Source organism: Brachyhypopomus gauderio, unplaced genomic scaffold, assembly GCF_052324685.1.
Source record: "Brachyhypopomus gauderio isolate BG-103 unplaced genomic scaffold, BGAUD_0.2 sc146, whole genome shotgun sequence".
NCBI classification, from domain to species: Eukaryota; Metazoa; Chordata; class Actinopteri; order Gymnotiformes; family Hypopomidae; genus Brachyhypopomus; species Brachyhypopomus gauderio.
Window position 1 is genome coordinate 86,579 of NW_027506967.1, and position 16,444 is coordinate 103,022.

Below are 16,444 nucleotides of genomic sequence, written 5' to 3' on the forward strand. Positions count from 1 at the left end.
CCTCAGCTAGAGAACTTTTGGAAACAAGCTAACCAAAACAGTCAATAATACAGGTAAACAGGTAATCAAGGACACCAGACACCAGAGAAGCAAAGATTACAGAGACTGCAAAGGTTTCAAATGTTATTTTGCCACATGTGTGGCACAGGTGTGTGGCACAGGTGTTTATGCAAGTTCTCACACAAGATGAACATGCTGACACACATCACATCACTTTAGTCAGACATGTATGATGACTCTACAGTATCACCAGCAAAAACACACACTCTCTCTCTCTCTCTCTCTCTCTCTTTCTCTCTCTCAGTATAATCGTGGAGAGTCCTGTTAAATTAGTTCTGCATTTATGAGCATGTAATAGCCAGGCATGCAGAAAGGATTGAATATCAGTCTGGGTTGACTATGAGGAATTTTAAGCACATGCAGTGATTCCTGCGCTTTTAAATACTCTGCATTTTAAATACTCTGCATTTTAAACACTCTCTGCATATCTACAGAGAACCACATATGATGTGTTTGAGTGTGTATCACACTACAGCTACAGATAAACTTTAGCACTGTGTTGAGATTTTTGTTCAGGCAACTATTAGACTTGGCGGAGGAAGGCAGAATATCAGTAAGAAAGTATTAAGAAGGCAAAAAAAAACAGACACACACCTCAGAGGTACAGGAGTGTGTCCTCACACACACACCTCAGAGGTACAGGAGTGTGTCATCACACACACACCTCAGAGGTACAGGAGTGTGTCCTCACACACACACCTCAGAGGTACAGGAGTGTGTCATCACACACACACCTCAGAGGTACAGGAGTGTGTCATCACACACACACCTCAGAGGTACAGGAGTGTGTCCTCACACACACACCTCAGAGGTATAGGAGTGTGTCGTCACACACACACCTCAGAGGTACGGCAGCGTGTCCTCACACACACCTCAGAGGTACAGGAGTGTGTCCTCACACACACACACACACACACACACACACACACACACACACACACACACACACACACACACACACACACACACACACACACACACACACACACACCTCATAGGTACAGCGGTGTGTCCTCACACACACACACACACACCTCATAGGTACAGCGGTGTGTCCTCACACACACACACACACACACACACCTCAGGGACATGGCAAGATGCTCTTCAGGCCTCTTTAATTAGACTTATGCCTGGCCTAACCGAACACTCAACTGTCCATGACAGAGAGCGTTAAAAAAATTAAACATTTTATTTTATTTAAGCCCCATACCCATTACATTACAATCCCTAAAACTAGTAACCGAATCTTATACAAATTACAAGACAGCAGAAGACTTTGATTAAAACGAAAGCACTCCAGACTTTGTTGGAAAACCAGTGAAAGGACAATTAAACACAATATTAACGATCTTTTCCAGTGAGTAAAAGGAGAATACCATCTGATCCAGCACAGTCACCACAATTAAGGAAGCAATTACTTCGTTTCCGACGCTTTGACAGTTCACTGGACAAATGCAGGCATCTACCAGGGCAAATAAAGGCCGCGATCTTAGACAAGCATGGGGCTTTCAGAACAACAAATCTGCTCTAATGCCACAAGATGGTCAGATACAAACAGCGGGGTGAAATGAAAACTCTGGAATCCAGAGGGGATGCACTGATAGATTACTGTTTCCCCTTTCAGCATATAACACTTTATTGGCTCAGTATCATTTCCATAAACAAACACATGCATTATTTAAGATATCTGGCAGAGCATAATTAAATTCATACATATTACACACACACATAACATAGCTAATCGAGTTGAGCCAGGACCAAATGAGAACAGTGGCTGGTGGGTATCTCAGATGATTACAGAATTATGAAGTCTGTAAATTATACGGCCAAGTGCAATACAAGTCTGCGTCTTTGCACATGAGGAGAAGCTTCGCTTTTCTTCTCCGTGCCCTCATTAAAAGGTAATTTAATAAATTAGCGGGTTGTGATTCTTTTTCATTGAGTTCCCCTTCAGCTCGGGGGGGAATTACAGCACAGCGGTGCTCCGTATCTACACTGGCCAGGATTTCACACCACCGTCCCTGTTGCCCCGCCCTCTGGCAGACTCCTGGCCAATCGGTGAAAAAAACAACAACAAAGGACCAATGAGAGGAGAGGGAGGGAGCATGCTCAGTGGGGCCGTGTGAAGGCAGGACCGTGAACACCTGCACTCTCGGTAAGAGGCGGAGAGGGAGACGGCTCTGCCGTGATATGAGGGAGTCAGCACTGATTTGTGATTAGTGCTTGAGACTCAGTTAGGGGCCATTACTTTAAAATGTGGAAAAAGGAATCTAATGTGAATTTGAAAGTGAAACCCTTTTGCTCTTTTGTTTTGCTTTAGTTATAAAGTTCAGAAACTGCTGATAAAAATTAATGGAAGTGTCATTTGCCTTAACAGCATTCACCATAAACTCTTCCAAACAAGCTTTATAGCCTGACTGTGTGTGTGTGTGTGTGTGTGTGTGTGTGTGGGAGGGGGGGTGCTGGACGATACCCTGACACTGTCTCCATCAATAATGCCATTCAATTACACTGCCTTGTAAAGTAATTGCTTTGGAATTTGCTGGGACCAGTCACTCTATTCAGAGCCGCCCCTCAGGACTGAAATGTGATGACGTGAAGTTATGGGAGTCTTTAAGAGCAAGGAGAGAGGACAGAGAAAGAGTGAGGGAGGGCAAGACAGAAAGAGAGAGAGATGGAAAGAGAGAGAGGGAGAAATGGGAGAGAGAGAAAGAGAGCAGTTTTTTTCTCAGTTAAAAAGATTACATTCCAGGAGAACATATCAAAAGGGATCAGAGATGAATAAATGCAGTCAGTGTTGGGTGTTGACATGGGCATTGTGTGCTGGGGGGTTGTGGGATGTGTTGGGGGAAGTGTGTGTGCAGAGTGGGGTCCTTCATCTACAGCTCCTCACGCTGCAGCTCTAAACGCCACGACTCTCCCTGAGGACAAACCTGCCACCTATAACTGCAGCACATAATTAAAGCTGAGCTGTAGAACCGTTTTGATTTACTGTGGCCTCCTTCTCTGATGCTGAACGCTTGTGCTCAGAACCTGCATATCGCTTTTAGCAGAGAGAGAGAGAGAGAGAGAGAGAAAGAGAAAGAGAGAGAGAGAGGGTGGGTCTTGGGCTAACATTAGCTATTCGTAACCCACCTTTGTGAAAATTGTTAAATTGCATGATTGGAGCCTTTCATTTGCTATTTTCTTCTGTAAGAGTTTTTCTCTTGTTTGGTCACATTTGCTCTTGCTTCATCTATGTAACTCATATTCTTTCAACATTTAAAATATGAAAAAGCATTGAAATGTCATGTAGGCTGAAATATATTTCAATTTTACAAATTCTGAAGCAAATAACAGTACAGGGGAAAGGACTCTGAAACAAACACTTAATTTCAGGGTCACCTCCAGGTAGAAAAGTGCATAAACACATGCAGAAACTTTTGAACAATAGATACACTGTATTGCCGAAAGTATTCGCTCACCTTCCTCACCTTCCTTGACTCACATATGAGCTTAAGGGACATCCCATTCCTAATTCATCCCATTCCTAATTCATCCCATTCCTAATCCATCCCATTCCTAATTCCAGAGCTCTAATTCATCCCAAAGGTGTTCTATCAGGTTGAGGACAGGATTCTGTGCAGGCCAGTCAAGTTCATCCACACCAGACTCTGTCGTCATGTTGGAAGAGGAAGGGGCAGCTCCAAACTGTTCCCACAAAGTTGGGAACATGGACTTGTCCAAAATGTCTTGGTATGCTGAAGCATTCAGAGTTCCTTTCACTGAAACTAAGGGGCCAAGCCCAGCTCCTGAAAAACAACCCTACACCATAATCCCCCTCCACCAAACTTTACACTTGGCACAATGCAGTCAGACAAGTACAGTTCTCCTGGCACCTGCCAAACCCAGACTCGTCCATCAGATTACCAGATGGAGAAGCGCTATTCGTCACTCCAGAGAACACACCTCCACTGCTCTAGAGTCCAGTGGCAGTGTGGTTTACACCACTGCATCCAACACTTTGCATTGCACTCGGTGATGTATGGCTTGGATGCAGCTGCTCGACCATGGAAACCCATTCCATGAAGCTCTATGCACACAGATTGAGCAAATCTGAAGGCCACATGAAGTTTAAATTTACTGATTACCTCTGCAGAAAGTTGGCGACCTCTTCACACTATGTGCTTCAGCATCTGCTGACCCTGCTCTTTCAGTTTACGTGGCCTACCACTTCGTGGCTGAATTGCTGTCGTTCCCAAACACTTCTGTTTTCTTATAATACAGCTGACTGTTGACTGTGGAATATTTAGGAGTGAGGAAATTTCATGCCTGGATTTGCTGCACAGGTGGCATCCTATCACAGGTCCACGCTGGAATTCACTGAACTCCTGAGAGCGACTCATTCTTTCACTAATGTTTGTAAAAACAGTCTGCATGCCTAGGTGCTTAATTTTATACACCTGTGGTCATGGAAGTGAATGGAACACCTGATTCCGATACTATGGAAGAATGAGCAAATACTTTTGGCAATATAGTGTATCTTGGAACATGTCCATAGCCGGGTTTCCATCCAAACCTTTCGAAAAAATAATGCGCTATTTCCAAGTTTCGGCAGAAAAAAATGCGAATTAAGCCTTGTTTCCATCCATTACAGTTATGCGAATAAACTTTACATCACGTGAGAGGACGCCAAAACAATAGTGGTTTTACGTCCATCTGGCAGTTACGCATTTTTGCACGTTGAGGTTTTGAAACATTTTTTTCTTTTTTTTTTCTATACATGGAGAAGTTAAATTCAATTTTTGCTCTCTCCAGAACTGTTGCATGCATTTGCCATCTTTACATCGCGATCATGTACAGAACCACATGATTTGAGGCATGATACATCATCGTTTATGCGAAAAACCATTTTCCATCCAGTTTTTTCGAATTTTGGCGATGCGATAGTCTAACTTTTCCACCTCCTCCTAGCGTAAAAATCATTTTGCAATATTTGGGGCTTTTTTCGAATTTTGGTCTTTTTCCATCCAGCTTTTTTCATGCGCATTTTCAAAATGCGCAAAAACTCGGTGGATGGAAAACCCTCTCATGAAGCCAAATAGTAGCATAGCAATCTCTACATAATCTGTAAATTCAGAAATAGTCAAAGTCAGTAAATAATTACTCCGTGGATATAACATACCAGGCCATCTTGGAAAATGAGCCGAGACATCAGCAAGATGGTACAAATCAATTAGTTTAACAAACTCCAAATTAAGTTTGCTAACATGGTCCCAGAAGTTTGTTCAGGCAGAAAGCTGCCTAGCCTGGGGAAACACGGTTCATTGAAGGATGTTCTCATACAGGCTTATGTCTGCCTGTTTAGCTGAAGAGTCCTTCTGCCTTGAAAAAGCCTCACTATTTTAGCGAGCCAATTTCTCTCCTTCTAAAGATAGCTGCAGGTAGTTCTTGAGTTGCCTTGGAAATGAACCAATTTGTAGTTGAAAGGAAGTACTGAAAGCTATCAAAAGTTGTTCTTTTGCATTCAAAAATTCTTCTAAAATGAGACCATCTCTGTCCTAATGTTATGTCCTATGATTAGCTTCTGTAGTCAATCACTCTCTCTCTTTCTATCTCTTGCTCTGTTTTCTATCTCATGATTATTCACGGTTGCTTTGTGTTTCAGATCCCACATCTGATTCTTTGGCTGGAGATGCAGGAATAGAAGGGCAGATATGATGCAGATTGAAACTCCTCTCAATGGCCCCATGTTCCCCTGACCAGTGACTGTGCTGAAATGTGTAACGTGACAATGAAGTTCTACATTATGGGACTAGCCCAGAAGAGGAGGAGACCAACCTTCAGTGTTTTTAACAGTTTTTTACATACATTACTGTTGGGAAGTTTTATACTAGCCGACATAAACCTACATAATCTCCCAGTGAAACTACCATGAAATTTGGGGTATCTGGATTTTTGAATAGCAGTTTTTGTGTTAATAATAATAATATGACAACTAAAAGTAATAATATCTACATATCTTCAGGGGTTTGGTTATAAATGGATCTGTAGATGATTTAACTAATCACACCTGGCATGGAAACCATCATTGTGAGTGCTCTGGCTTCTAAGAGCTTCTCTTTTGTCCAATGGACGGAGCTCTGGTTTATCTCCTTTCAGACCTGGGTTCAAAACCGTGTTAGGCCAGCTGCCTTCATCACTACAGCAAGCAGGCGCTGTGTTCATGAGGAGAGAAGTGTCCTCTTTCCCTAGCCTACTTTAAACACTAACTGGGATCTGTTGCCTTTTCATGTGTACTATAAAAATTCTCCAGTGTGCGCGGGTGCATTCCCTAGTGTGCATTCTGCTGAACATTATAGCCAATTCACTTGTCTCAGACATACACCTCCAGGCTTCTAAAGAGCACCAGATCCTTTACGGAAGGTACGAAGGATGTACCCCCACCTCCTCCTGAAGTGGATTTATAATCTCATAAAGTTGCTCTGATTGTCGAATCTTTCAACAGCTCCGCGGCGCTGGCTGGGATAAAATCTTCCCAGAGAGCCAATCAGTGTGAGTGACGGGTGTGAGGGAGGCTGAACAAAGACCGATTTCACTGAGCGTTCGGCTGAATTCCACCGCGGCCAGCGTCCAATCCTCGGGAGACGCTGACGCATTAGCATGCTAGCACAACACACAGGTGGCTAATTGGTTTAATTCCAATACATGAGGGAGGGATGAAACAGCCAGTGAGAAGCAGGGCCTTGCCTGAGGTTCATGATTGGAAGGTGCGCGCGGGGTGACGGGCGGGTTTGTGCTGGCAGACGTTCTTCGGTCTCCTGTGGTTTCACCTTTGCCTCCTCTCATCTCCACATTGGTGCCAATCTCAAAAAAGCATCCACGACTTCTTACTGAAGGCAATTTTGTTTCAAGTGAGGCCTCGTTTCTTATCACACAGTCCTTCACTGGCAATGACACCGGACGGGTGATTGTGTGTATATGTGTGTGTGGGCATGCGTTTGTTTGTGTGCGACCGTGTATTTAGCCCTTTGCGGGAGCCTGTGTCCCTATGATGAAAGCTGTGACTGATGTGGGGACATTTGGCTTTTCTCATGAGGGAAAATGATTTCATTTGAAGCTTTTATTTGAAAAACCCAGAGCCATGACATTTCCTTTTGGTTACTGAGTTTAAAGTTTAAAGTTAAGGTTAAGCCTAACTGTAAAAATTGCTTTTTTCAGCTTAAGAAGCATGCAAGTTAATGAAAATACCTCACAAAAAATATGATGATGATGATGTGTGTGTGTGTGTGTGTGTGTGTGTGTGTGTGTGTGTGTGTGTGTGTGTGTGTGTGTGTGTGTGTGTTCTTATTGGATAGTGGCAGACTAAGACATATCAACACTGTTTAAAGCAAGCAGTCATCAGGCCCACAGTGTTGGTCATGAAGGCTGTGACTGTTCTCAGTCTCCGCTTTAGAATTTTAAAAGCGTGGTCAGTTCTTCCTGTGGGGGAGGACATATGAAGAAGAATCACATCCCAAATAAACATTCTTGTGCATCTATTTGTGTGTGTGTGTGTGTATGTGTGTGTGTGTACTGAGAGTACATAAAGCATTCAGGCCCAGTGAGGAGTGGTATATGTTGCAGGCTCTGGTAGAGCAGGCCTCATCTTCTTTGTGATATAAGTGAGCAGCTGCATGCCTTCGAATGCAGAATTAAATGGCACTTTATTAGACGTCACTTTGAAGTTGTGGCCACGATTCTACAATATCTATGAAACATAACTGGTGCATTTTAATGTCAGTGATTTCTGCCTCTAGAAGATGTGTTATACAACTTGACCTTCGGTGCTTTATTTATTTGAATTCAGAGATGTAGCACAAAGCTGTAGTTTGTGTTTCCACTTATGTATGCCTAGAAAAAAATAACTGAATGGTTATTTAATTACTAAGAGCACTTGTCAAAAGCCGTGTTTCTTAACCTCTCGTAAGATATTCTTGCCTCAAGCATGCAGTAATTATGTGTAAATGCAATATCACACATGTTGGATCTTCGGTCTTTGATTTTAGAAATACCTGATACGCTCTGATTAATATATTTCTCAAACTCTGCAAACACTTTCACATTCATTGCGTTCACTGTCGTTCACTTCTGGAAAACCGCTGCTTCTACGCTGCGTTCGGAAAATCTTCGGAGCGTTACGGTCTCAGTCGAGTGGAAGCGCAGAATACCTGCAGGGCCACCTTACAGGAGGCGTCCGACCTGCTGCGAAGTGCGGGGAGCCGTTATCTGTCCTGAGGCTACCGGCTTTCTGCCAGCAAAAGCCTCCGCTAGCATCTCCTGGGCGCCACGTGCCTCGAGGTGAGGGCAAAAATGGACCCTGGGAGCTGAAGCCCGACTTCAGAGCCTGAGCAAAGTTGTTTGGTGGTTCCCAAACATCCTCTCAAGCATCGACGGACAGTCAGACAGTCCTGCGCAAAGTGATTGTTCTCAGCATAAAGGCAAAATGACACCAGAAACCCAGGAATTCACAGAGGCAGAAGTCACAGAGGTTATAGCACAAAGCAGGATGCTTTACTTAATCATGTTATCTATGTGGGAATATAAACCACATGAATTATGATCTGCGGTTATGGCCTGTGAGAAGCGTTGTGGTCTTCAGTGCACATCTGGCGTGCTGACAGAATAGATAGGACTGAACTGTCTGGCTATTTCATCCTTTACCACAACATGGAGAAGTGTTCAAGAACACAGTGACATCTTCTCAAATGATTCCTTAACTGTGTACAAGGTGTATTGCAAATGCTCATTCAGTATAATGTTAAGAAATATGCGAGCAATGAAACACTAATAGAACTAATAGTGATCTATACTAATAGTGATCTATTCTTTGTTAATTTGTCAGGGTAACACATTCCAGTCCTGCTCACAATTACCCTAGCAAGCACTGCAAGTTATTCCTAAAAATATTCCATAGACCATGATACATTTTTTATAAAGGCTACTTATAGTGTCTTAAAGTTTATATCAAATCAAATCAAATATATTTGTATAGCGTTTTTCACAACACATGTTGTCACAAAGCACTTTACAGGATTTACAAGGTTAACAATACTATGGGTCCAAATCCCTACTGAGCAAGCCAAAGGCGACAGTGGCAAGGAAAAACTCCCTAGATGGTGGGGAATAGGAAGAAACCTTGGGAGGACCAAGACTCAATAGGGAACCCATCCTCCATTGGGTGGCACGCAAATTACACAAAAATAAATTATACAGACGAATACACAAGTTACAAACAAATCACACAATCAGGCTAAGTATAAGGTAACTAGAATGAAAAATGAAATCATATCACTGCCTGATTCTCAGATGAGGAATCGGGTGAGGTCTCAGGTGAGGTCTCAGGTGAGGTCCCCTCTTCATCCTGAAACCTAAAAATTCTCCAAACCAAAACTAGGCCAATTCATGCCTTTATGAATTGTCAGCCTCAATCCTGGGCCAGTATCAGTAAACAGAGCCCTGATATACAGTCCCAGAAATACAGTCTAGCCTCCAAAAACCACAAAAAATCATTACCTCTCACATTTACTTACACAATCTGGACTAATCAATCAGTCAGTAAATCAAGTGAATGCTATCTGATCAAATCTTCATTTTCAGATCACTGCATCAGATGATAAACTGAGACTGAATGCATGTTAAATGAAATGGATGTTTTCAGTCTCCAGGCACTTCAGTCTTTACATACACATAAAGATTGATCACTGTGAAATAATTAACTAATTCCATAAATAAATAAAGATTCCTTGTGTAAAACATGAGTGTGAATGTCTTTCTTAATTTAGCAGGAGAGGTGTACGAGTTGCACTCCACAAGTCAACTTGTACAGAGATTTCCACTGGGAAAATCTATGGTAGAAGTGTGGACTGTGTGTGTTTGCAGGGAGGGTCTTCTGAGGGTGTGAAGGGTGAATTATTCACATGCAAAATGTGTTATCGTCAGTGTTACACAATGCAGGTAAATGTTGAATATTCAGAAAAATCAGGCAAATTGCGGAGAACAGTGTTCTTTGTTATGCAAAGATAAATGCAGATCTGCTCAGCCTGATATTAACATATTTATTCTGTTTCATTTATTCGACTATGTCTTGTGTATCTCTACAGGACATACAGAGAGCACGCGTCCCTCAGTGTCCACCTACAGGACATACAGAGAGCATGAATCCCTCAATGTCCACCTACAGGACATACAGAGAGCACGAGTCCCTCAGTGTCCACCTACAGGACATACAGAGAGCATGCGTCCCTCAGTGTCCACCTACAGGACATACAGAGAGCACGAATCCCTCAATGTCCACCTACAGGACATACAGAGAGCACGAGTCCCTCAGTGTCCACCTACAGGACATACAGAGAGCACGAGTCCCTCAGTGTCTACCTACAGGACATACAGAGAGCACGCGTCCCTCAGTGTCCACCTACAGGACATACAGAGAGCACGCGTCCCTCAGTGTCCACCTACAGGACATACAGAGAGCACGCGTCCCTCAGTGTCCACCTACAGGACATACAGAGAGCACGAGTCCCTCAGTGTCCATCTACAGGACATACAGAGAGCACGCGTCCCTCAGTGTCCACCTACAGGACATACAGAGAGCACGCGCCCCTCAGTGTCCACCTACAGGACATACTGAGAGCACGAGTCCCTCAGTGTCCACCTACAGGACATATTGAGAGCACGAGTCCCTCAGTGTCCACCTACAGGACATATTGAGAGCACGAGTCCCTCAGTGTCCACCTACAGGACATACAGAGAGCACACGTCCCTCAGTGTCCACCTACAGGACATACAGAGAGCACGCGTCCCTCAGTGTCCACCTACAGGACATACAGAGAGCACGCGTCCCTCAGTGTCCACCTACAGGATATACAGAGAGCACGAGTCCCTCACAAAAAAATAATTCCACATCGTAAGAGTTTTGTTTATATTTGGAACGTCCTACTGCGGTGTCTAGCAGTAGTTTGCCAACACAGATGGAGATCCACTTTGCTTGGTATCAATAATCATAATCATAATGATAAAAATATCATAATTAACAGAATCAAAACCACCATCATTCTCTGATGGTCATCACCAGGAGGAGGACAAAGACAGAAGGAGATACTGTATCATGAGTGAGTGAACCTGCTGCCTCTAAGCCGTCTTGTCATAGGTCAGAGCTTTGAAATATTAATAGTGAACGAGTCAAAAATATACGAAGCACAAAATAACAACTTTTCAAGGGGAGAAGAATTGCTGCTCATCCCTTTTGATGTACTTTGCCTGAAGGGCTGTCGCCCCATCACACACACACACACACACACACACACACACACACACACACACACACACACACAGCGCGCAAACTTCCTGCCAGATTTTTTTTCCCTCAAAGGGCAGCTGACTGAAAGTGGGAATGAAGCAGCATGCGTCATTATGCGTTTCCTCTCCCCTTCCACCCACTCTGGGCTCCACACCGTTTTAAACCCTTATTAGAAAGTGTCGGCCTTCGCCGAATGTCAGGAGATGCTGAATGGATCTGAAATGGCAGAAGAGGATGAAGGTGAAAGGAGAATGTCTACGAAACTAGCAGATCGTCTCTGTGTGAGGCCCAGCGCATGGACACACTAATTCCTTCCACTACCTTGTTTCATAGGTTTCTCTCTCAATATTTACTGGACTGTTTACTGTTGAAAATTGACAATGTTCTCCTATGGTCTGCACGCAGAAATGTTCGGTTCAATTCATTATTCACTAGAATTCAAAATGTCAGCGTCAGACAACACCAGCATAGAGACCAGTAAGAGACGTAATTAAAAGCCCGAGTCATACTCTAAACCTTCCCAGCATGCTGTGCTGCTGTACCGCTATTAGAGAAGTCTCTGCAGAAAAACAGCTCCACAGAGCACAGATCTAAACAAGCAAGACTACACTGGATTTCACACTAATCAACCCTGCGGCAGTCACCGTCACTAAATGTGCCCTTTAACCTTTCACCTCACCGTTTGATACATGTCGCCTTGGGCCAATTCCTAAAAACTTATAGTTATGAGAGCATGCTGAAATGGTTCATTAAACAGGCCAGCGCTGTAATTTCTCAGAGATAATTGGCTGATAATAGATTACCAAAGATAAACACAAAAGCCCTGTGCAGTAATGTAACATAACATTGTGTTTACAGCCACAGTACTTAACAGATGCTAACCGAACTCTGGATCATAAAGGTAATTCAAGAGCTTCACCTTCATCCACACACATCTAAGCTACACATCTAAGTTAGCGCACTCGGTGACCTAACCAAAAAGAATAAATTTAAGGCACTAATAAGGTTTCTTTCACCTTTATGCTGTGATTTTAGAGCACTACCAGACGAATGCTTGAAATTCATTTTGTAAAATGTGGGATTGCATTCATGACACATGCATAACAATTGACTCCCACCTACACCTGCACGTAGATCTTACATGGGCCTGTTAGGGTCAATCCGGTATTCTCATAGTCAGAACCTTTACTTGCTTGTTTCCTCACAGTGGTCTACTGTGGCAATTACTAGCAACTCCGAAATTCAAATCCAATATTCTGGTCGGCTTATATAAAAAAAATATGTTCTGGATAAATATGAAATACACGAAGGCTTGTGAGACACTGCTGTGAAGTTCCTGTTTGTGAAAAGGAAATATTATCAGGGATTCTGAAAGGTAAAATGATTTCCTAACAGACGTGTGATGCAAGTAAGTAGTTCAGAAATGCTATTGGCCAGGCTGTGCCGTGAGCCATTATTAATAATTGTGAAGCAACAATACTTTCCACTTCGGTCTGGAGAAAGATCTCGCATTGTACTTTGTGGGATGGGGATTTACATTTCGGTTATGGGTTAATGGTTTTTTTTTCTGGCTTTTTACCTCAAGTGCACTTTGTCAGAATCTGCATATGAACAGTCCCTTATTTTTGCCTGCTGCAGGAAGGCTAGTGAGACATGCTGTGCACGAACTGGCACTGATGCAACAATCTGTCTATTGCATTGCTGAGATGCTCCTAATGTGGTATTTCGAGCAGACGTACTGAAGCCTGACACAAAGACACGTGAACTAATGTACTGATTTGCGAAGGAATTTAAGTGCAAACTTGTGGGAGTGACGATTTTGCAAAACATCACAAATCCTGCACGGAAATCCAGGCGGCCTCTACTGTCTCTGTATATTCCAAAGGCTACAAGCCCCACAGAGACATGTCTCATAACACATTTAAGGGACGCGTACCTGGACAAGTGTGGACGGGAGCTGGCCTGGAAGTGCCTAAGGCCTCCTCCACGGAGTTTAGAGAGGAAGCAGACGGCACAAGTGCTTTAGCTTCAGGCTTTTCTCTTTCTGCTCAGCTGTGGCCACTTAGAAACAGAAGCAGCGACCTTTGGCACCTGGCCAACGTTCGTGAGATCTTCAAGATCTCCTTTGACCGGTATCAGAGGCTCCGTGCAATTTGTTTTTTTGGACGTTTTAAAGGCGGTACTCACCAAACACGGTGTAGAACTCGTCCTTAGTCAGGTGCTCATCGTCGTTGGCGTCGTTGTATTTGAGCAGATCGAAGAGTGTGCACTCTGATGCTGACTTACTCCAACCCTCCTGCTTGATAACCTGAGGGTCAAAACAAAGAGTATTAGGCAGATTTATTTCCCAAGTATATAGATTTAACTTGGCAAAGACATTTTCAGAAAACATACTAGCAGCATCTTGCAGTATTCCTCTAGTGTTCCAAAATATACAATTTTGAAGAGCTTGAACAATTTATAGTGACTGTGGCTTTATATTCTTTACCAATGTGAAAAACCTGAAGACATATTTGTTGTTTTGGAGACCTATTTGCTTGTGCTCTCAGAGTGTTGATTTAAACTACTGATGCAAAAATGTGCCACTTGTGTGTGTGTGTTCACAGAATGCAGAAACAGCAGTTTAATCATAATCAAAACCAAAGTGAACGATGACAATCTGACCTGTTGTACTGTTGCATTTTTAGAGGCTAAGAGCCTTGACTTTTTAGTTTTTGCAACCATTAAAAGAGAAGTAATAATGACGTCCCCAGAAGTGAGAGACTTCTTCTCGCTATCATGTGTGCACAAAGATTAGCAAAACTAAAATGTAAGCGAATATCAGTTCAATAACTGAATGTGTCCAGATGAAAGGCTTCTCCTTCTCCAGCGTCAAGTTCATGGGTTTCAGATATAATGTTGTAGTTATCTTCTAACATATAGACCATACCGTACAGCTGTGTTTTTTTTATGTTCTTCCAACCTTGGTGTTCCACTCAAGCTTCTACGGCGGTTTGTTTAAACTTGTGGTGTAATTCCTATCATCTGGAAGCAGGACCTTTGGCACAGCCCAGAAGGTTCTGGAAATGAAGATGCCCTTCATCTTTCCCCTCAAAATGTTCCCCTGATCTGTCTGCTTGGTCCTTCCTTTGACTCTTCCTCAACGACATAACACAAATAACTCGCATACGATGTGAAAGCGAATATGAAGGAAGCTGCCTCTCGGCTGGGGTAAAGGTAGCGGATGGTGGCAGATGTTAGGCTGGTGGAGGTGAGGTTGGAGCGGCGTCGTGGCACACGAATGGGAATGTGAGTCATTGTGCCGTCTGCAGTAGAACTGTGTGTGCAGGTGTAATGCCACCCCCTCAAGATGGGCCCCAGAAGGAGAATGGTGGCAGAAACAGTTGTGAAGTGCTTCAAACCATGCTTACTCACACAATAATTCAAATGAATGTAATAAAAACAGAGCAGAGAGTGCCGAAGTCTCATATAAGCTTCACATCTGCCCAACCCCCTCTGAGAAATGATAAACAGTACAGCTATGAGTTCATTTGATTTTTTCTTTCAGTTTTAGGAAGGATACTTCTGAAATGCCTTATACCATAGTGGCCAAAAACTGCATTTGAACAGTTTTATTTAAAGCTGTTAAACGAACTCATTCAGGGGTAGTGTTACCGCTATGAATGTGTAAACTCACAAGTAAAAGTCTTTTCTTTTGGTCCTTTAAAGGAGACACATTTCACTCTTTTGTCACACTTAGCACAGTTCCCAGTGTTCTTTGAAAGACATCCGTTAGAGTGCCAAGAAAACACCCTAATTTTGCCTTTGTGCGTTGCGTTCTAGCCTGTCATTTTCTCCGCCATGAAGAAAAGGTCACTTTCTGGGTGCTGATTTAGTATGCTAATGAACACTGCATTTATTGGTCAGCTCAGGTTGGGGGGAGGGGGATGGGGTCTCCAGATCTCCAGACACTCTGCGAAAGTGTTTATTCAGGTGTGGGGGGGGATGTTTGCTCGATGTGACACCATATCTTAACACTGATCTGGGAAATGTGTTTACAGTCCTCACTGCTGCATTTGGTTATCATATGAAAAACACGAACTGTGCCCAGTCTCACAGGAGTTTAAGAAATGTGGCTGAGTCCTGAGGTTTGGCTGCATGTCTGATGTGTCCCACCTGGGAGAGCTCACTGCTGTCCACGCGTCCACTCCCGTCCGCGTCAAAACGTTTGAACATCAGGTCCACGGCGTGTTTCCTAGAAACCAGGTCCTTCCCATAGCTGTCATGGCTACTTGGAGGCAGGTACCTCTGTGTGTATAGGTCCAGTACCTTGGTTTTTAGCTTCCTGTAGTCGCTGTAGTGACAGTTGTCATCTGTAGAGGGGAGATTAGACATAAGAGGGGCACCGGACTATATGCCAAAACCAACATAGAGCTTTGGTTCACGATACCTTAGCAACATCAGAAATGAGAAAAAATCAGAAACCTGGAACTCAGACAGTTCTAAAATGTAAAGTTCTTTATAACAATGTACTTTTATTGCTGGCAATTGTTCAAATCTGAGCTTTGATTATTTCTTTAAAGTAGGATTATATTCAATTCAAAGTTAAGGAATGAATTTGGAATATGTTTTTATTTTCTCCATATTTTAACAATTTGATGAGCATTCTAAATCTGTGTGAATAAAAAATGCTTTTGTTGGGATTCTCTGTCACTGCCAGTGCTGGCTTCAATCAATATGCCCATCATGCAGGAAGAAAAAACCACATAAGCATTGATGAGCCACAGAATCGCTCAGTGTCACAGATAGACAGCAGGCAAAGAATGGCATCATGGGTAATTTTAGCAATGACATGTCAGAAACAGGAACAATAAGCGTGTTAAGCACTTGAAATTTGTACAGCTCAGTAGCTAAAAAAATTGGAACAACTTGTCAAGTGGTGCTTCAAAGCAACTGCAACATTTTCATAATTCCCTAGAGCTATAGGACGGGACGCTTTTTTCTCTTTTTTTGACACTAGCTTGAGTTTGGAACATTTGAGTCACTGCTGTGTCTCCAGGGCCCAAATAAGAGAAGGAAAAT

At 43.1% G+C, this 16,444-nt stretch overlaps 1 protein-coding gene across 2 annotated transcripts in view; it reads right to left on the bottom strand.

Moving 5' to 3' along the window:
- The window catches only part of fstl5 (follistatin-like 5), a 109,933-nt gene that overhangs the window by 31,873 nt on the left and 61,616 nt on the right, over positions 1 to 16,444 (bottom strand). For both annotated transcript variants that reach the window (XM_076994502.1, XM_076994501.1), the window contains exons 5-6: positions 15,539 to 15,735; positions 13,571 to 13,691 (exon numbers count right to left, since the gene is read on the bottom strand). In XM_076994502.1, the coding sequence (XP_076850617.1) occupies positions 13,571 to 13,691; positions 15,539 to 15,735 (318 nt within the window). The remainder of the gene's footprint in view (positions 1 to 13,570; positions 13,692 to 15,538; positions 15,736 to 16,444) is intronic.